Genomic DNA, 5247 nt, shown 5'->3' on the forward strand with positions numbered 1-5247 from the left:
TTTTGTGTTTCGATTTTTAAAACATGTTTTTTACATCATAAACATATTTTTGAAAAAGTGGATTCACATGCACCCATGTTCTGAAAAGCCAGTCCCGGTGGGTGGCTCACAAACTTGAGCAGGGAACTTGTATATATAGAACTGGACCTTTAGTTTCGGTTGGTTCCATGGTTTTCTATAACTTGCCAAATTCCATCACTTTTCAGGTAGTTTATGATCTTTAATATTTTTTCACTAAGTTTTCTTTCCTTAACTTTTCCTGATTTTGCAAAGAAAAAATTATCACATGTGCAAAACGCGTAGTCGTTCTCGCCCCTCCACTATCGGAGATGGGCCGAATTTGTGGCAGTAAAGCCCTCATGTTTTCCATCTGTTGGATTTTGTTGCTCGCGATGGCGTATGCCAACAGAGAACAGACTCACGCGAAGCTTCTCTCATTTGTACATCCCTGTTGGACGAGTGATCCAGCAGCTTGCTGTAATTTGTTTTACATATGCACGGTTCGTAATCGGACAAGTACGCATAGCAACTGTGTGCCCTATCGTATCATTGCGTCGTACAGAAGGTTCGTTCGTACGGTGTCACTGTTTTCATTTATTTGGCCGTCTGGGACGTGTCAAAATTTTGCCGGCTGGCTGTTGGCGCCTCCCAGTTCTCATGGACCAACCGTAACCCGCAATTCTTCGCCAACTGGTAGCATGCGGGACTTGATTTTCCAACCTAACTGAGTTGCAAGTCCTACAAATACCCCGTCTAGTTTTTTGATAGAACTTTGTTAGTTAATAAGTTTAGGCATTACACCCATAGTTATGATTCTTCTATGCGATTCTACGAGTTTACGATCCAAATTGAGTTGAACGATTTAAGAATTTTGTTAAGTATAATCTAAGATTTTACGATTCCAAAAGTGAAAATCCCACGGTTTACGATCCTACCATAACGGTCCCGATCCGATTCAAAATCATGACTCTAACAACATTACCCGATCGCTGCATAACAAGATTCACACAACCGTACACATCTCAAGCAAACCAACCAACCAGAAAAAGTTATAACTACATGGATGAACCCCTAAGAAAATTGAGGTCCTATCCGTAGATTATGTTGTCATCCATGTTGGGAAGAATATCCCTTGTCATATTCTCCAATCGTGTAGATACCTCCAACCTCAGCAAATGTTCCGCCCATTTGATTTGATGCTCCGAGGAGGATGCCACACTGGTGGAACAAGAGTCTCAGTGCCTAATTCAGACTTCCCCACTCCGACACTTCGGGCTACCACTAAGTCATTGTAAACCAACTGCAGCCTAGCTCCAATACATTTTTTTGGATTATGTGGCTTATCGCCTTCCTAGCTGGTGAGTGTTCCTCTTGAACCGTGTCGGCCACTTGGATTTGGTGAAATCCACACTCACGGAGATCCCCATTTTCTCTATGATGTCGATTGACATTCCGGTTGAGAACCTACTAGTGATCGAGAAGATCATCATGTGCTTCTTTTGGAAGGAAAGGAAAGACGTGCACGGTGGACACTACCTTGTGGCGTGGGATAAGGTTTTGTTTACCCGAGTAGCTTGGAGGGCTCAACATCGCTAATACTATGTGAATGATGATTGTGGTGCTCAGGGCTAGGTGGATGTGGCTTGTGGTGCTCAGGGCTAGGTGGATGTGGCTCAACACAGTTGAGGCTTCTAAGTCGTGGAAGGAATTCAATATCCAAGTCATTTAGACGGTGAAACTCATCTTCAACGTGGCCACCACTTCCATTGTTGGAGATGGGGCATCCACTTTCTTCTAGACACACTAGTGGTTGCCAGGGGCGTATCAAGGATATGGCTCCAAACGTCTTCGCAAAGATCCCAAAGAGAGTAATCAAACCTCTTCTGGACACACTGGTGGTTGCCTGGGTCGTTGTTGTGCTTCTCCTGGCGGAGAGCTTCGACGCTCGGGGCGGTAGCCTCGTCTACTGAGGGTCGCGTTGGTCCTCATAGTGGGAGATGCTCGTCATTACCGTTGAATCCTCCTCGGTCGGGGCAACGAGGGGACGCTGCAGCGGTTGCAATGCGGAGGGCACCCCGTTGGCCTCCACTTGATCTGTAGATGGTGACTCCACACCTTGTAGCTCCCACCCCACTAGCTCTTAATCCTCATGATCTAGAGTTTACTTGGGGTCGTGGGGTAGGGGTCTTGTCCGTGCGATATTGTTGGCCGACGGTGGCGGCCACGACGTTGGGAGATGTTTTGACGACGTCTTTCTCCTTGGAGGCGACGTCAAGGTAAGTCCCGCTCCACTCCTTCTCTTATACCCTGGTGAAAATCCCAAATCTTCGGTTTGGGTGGCGGCAACTTTCTGGCATCTTTTCCCCCTTGCAGGTGCCATCTCGGGTTTGCTGGAGGGGTTTGTGCGGTAGGTTTGCCTGTAGCAGCGTCATTGCAATGTGTTCGTTGGTGACCTCGTTGTAAAGCTTGCATCTTGTCGGGTGGTTGGTGCAGTGGTCGGCGACATCGTCCGTGGACAGCTCCCGTTTAGAGATGTTCGTGCTTAATGCTCTTTTCCTCAGTGACTCGTCCTATGTTGTGCATCCATGATCTAAGGTGAGTTGTGCTGCCTCTCGATGGTACGACGCCCTTCAAGCTAGCGCGAGAAGGAAGAGGCCTTCTTCGAAGGGGGAAACGGATGTCACTTTGACGATGATGAGCTACAAGTTGACGAAGGAGGGATCTTTTTCCAGTGTGGCAACTGTATCCTCACACTGTCGTCTCTTCTCTTCTGATCTTACTGGCGGTCAAAGGTCTCGAAGCCCAAGTTGTATTCTTTCTTTATACTTTGCTTGCTTGAGCGTCGTCTCCTCTCTTCTAATCATATATGCGGTCGAAGATCTCGAAGCTCAAGTTGTATTCTATGTTTATTCTTTCAATGCTTTTTTGTTTAAAGCATGTATGTAAGCTGATCTTTCAGCAGTCCCTATTTGTCGTTTCAGCGTTATTGAGTTAACATGGCTTCTAGCCTCCTACTATTAAAAAGAAAAATAAAATCCAGATAAACCTATCCTTGGGAAAACATTTTCAACGTCGATCTCGTCCAACATTTTTGCTCCTGTGCTTCTCTTCTGGAAAAATTCTGGACGCGTCAAACACAACAACGGTGGAAACTTTTTCATACATGTTTGTAAGCGGGTGCACGATCGTAATTTTAGTGTAGGTACACCGTCCGTACAGCCCGCCCGTATGGCCCGTGTTGTGTTGTACCTCGTTTTTGTACGTATCTACGGTCACGTGCGTGTGCCGAAATAGAAAGATCCTATAAAGATCTTGCTCACCTGACCTCTTTTTTTCTTACCCGACGTACATACCATGTCAATACAAACGGGTATGTATGAGCTGGATATGAGTTTCGGGCAGACCCAACACGAAAAAGAAACCAACTATGATCTTTCAACTTCATTTAGGGGATTTAGGGGAGCACCGGAGCAGCCCTCGTCGTCCAAAGCAATTGTTACAGCTTACATCATCCAGTAATTTTATTTTTAAAGGAGACAACCAGAGATGATATTCTCCTAGCATACAACACGATGAGCGTTCACCGGCGTCGCGTGTACGTACGAGTGAAATGAAGCCGCGAACTAATGATCGGGCGTGTTGGTTTCGATGAAGGTCTTGAAATCCTTATCGAGCTTGCCGACGTCCGGGAGCTCCGGGAAGATGTAGAATGAGTGGATGGCGTCGGGGAGCTCCAGCACCTGCACAGCCTTCCCTTTCCGTTGCAGCATGGCGGCGTACCGTCGTTGCCAGTCCTGCAACGAGTCGAGCCCTCCCACCACCACCATGGCCGGCGGGAACGCCTCGGGAAGCTCGGGCTCCGGGCCCGCCTCGCCGGTGACGTGCGCCGCCGTGTGGTTCCGGTCGGCCCCCTCAGGCAGGAACGCTCTCCACGCCCAGTCGGAGCGGCGCATGTTGACGATCGGTGCCACGCCCTCCAGCCTCAGCTCCGCGTCGGTGCGCTCCTCGCCGCCGAAGTACGGCTGCAGCAGGACGATCCCCGCGAGGCGGACATGGGTGTTCGAGGGAGGGGAGGTCGTCCACCGGTGCGCGACGTGGTGCGCGATGTTGCCGCCGGCGCTGTCCCCGGCGAGGAAGCAGCGGGAGAGGTCGACCGGGACGGAGATGTCGGCGGGGAGGCCCGTGGTGGAGAGGTAGCGGAGGACGTCCTCGCCGTCGTCGTAGGCGGCCGGGTAGCGGTGCTCTGGCGCGAGGCGGTAGTTCACGGAGACGATGACGGCGCCCAGCTCGCGGCAGAAGCGGCGGCACATGGCGTCGAGGGGCCTGGAGGAGGCGGCGAGCAGCGAGAAGCCGCCGCCGTGGAAGTAGACGACGACGGGGAGAGGTGCCGTGCCGGCCTGTTCCGCGGACGGGGAGAAGACGCGCGCCCAGAGGCCTCTGGAGGCGTCGACGACGACGTCGGCGGAGCGCACGCCGCGCGCGTCCGGGCGGGAGCTGGCGTGGGTCTGCCTGTCAACGAGCGAGAAGAGAGACCGGTTGACGGTGCCGTCCCGGCGCTGGGAGAGGTCGCAGGCGGCAGAGAGGGCAAAGACCTGGAACCGCACCGTCCACGGCAGCGCCGCCAGCCCCTGGCCCTTCTTCTTGGCCGCCCCCATCTTCTCGCCGCCGTTGCCGGTGCTGGACATGAAACCAATGCAAGACGCAGAATCGAGCGAACCTCCTAGTATATACGCGCGCACACACGTACCAGTAGGAATGTGGGATGGCCGAGGCCGACCACGTTGCGGCGACGTCGCTGGCAACGAACGGGCAAGGTACACAGTACAGTAGTACAGTGCAGGCCCAGAGGGAGATGCAAGCTGTGGGTTATCTAGGGCATTTTCAAAGAGGCAACGTATTTTCGGTATTTAAAATGGTCGTGCGCGTCCCTTTACGTCAACCGAAATGACCACGCGACCGTTTGAGCCGGGATGTCTCAACGGCGCGACGCATTTTTTTGGGTTGCATTCTTTCGATATAAACATAATTTACATAGTGAATAAAGAAAAATAAAAAAAATATAAATGCTGAACGACGCATGTACCGCCTGCTATCCTAACCTACTCCTCATCATCGTCGAGCACGACGAATTCCGGTATCTGCCACGGCTAGTTGGCAACCGACGGAACATATGCCGGTGCCGGTGGTGGTGGAGGTGGAGGTGGAGGAGCCCACGGGTTGAAGACGGAGGTGGAGGCGGCGGCGGGT

At 51.6% G+C, this 5247-nt stretch overlaps 1 protein-coding gene across 1 annotated transcript; it reads right to left on the minus strand.

The window, feature by feature from the left end:
- Nucleotides 1-3412: 3412 nt before the first annotated feature.
- On the minus strand, nt 3413-4889 carry LOC127331895 (probable carboxylesterase 18). The gene has a single exon (XM_051358122.2). It carries the CDS (start codon nt 4683-4685, stop codon nt 3624-3626), a length of 1062 nt encoding a protein of 353 aa, XP_051214082.1. The 5' UTR covers nt 4686-4889; the 3' UTR covers nt 3413-3623.
- Between the last annotated feature and the right edge of the window lie 358 nt (nt 4890-5247).

The sequence above is a fragment of the Lolium perenne genome, chromosome 2 (assembly GCF_019359855.2).
Source record: "Lolium perenne isolate Kyuss_39 chromosome 2, Kyuss_2.0, whole genome shotgun sequence".
Taxonomy (NCBI): Eukaryota; Viridiplantae; Streptophyta; class Magnoliopsida; order Poales; family Poaceae; genus Lolium; species Lolium perenne.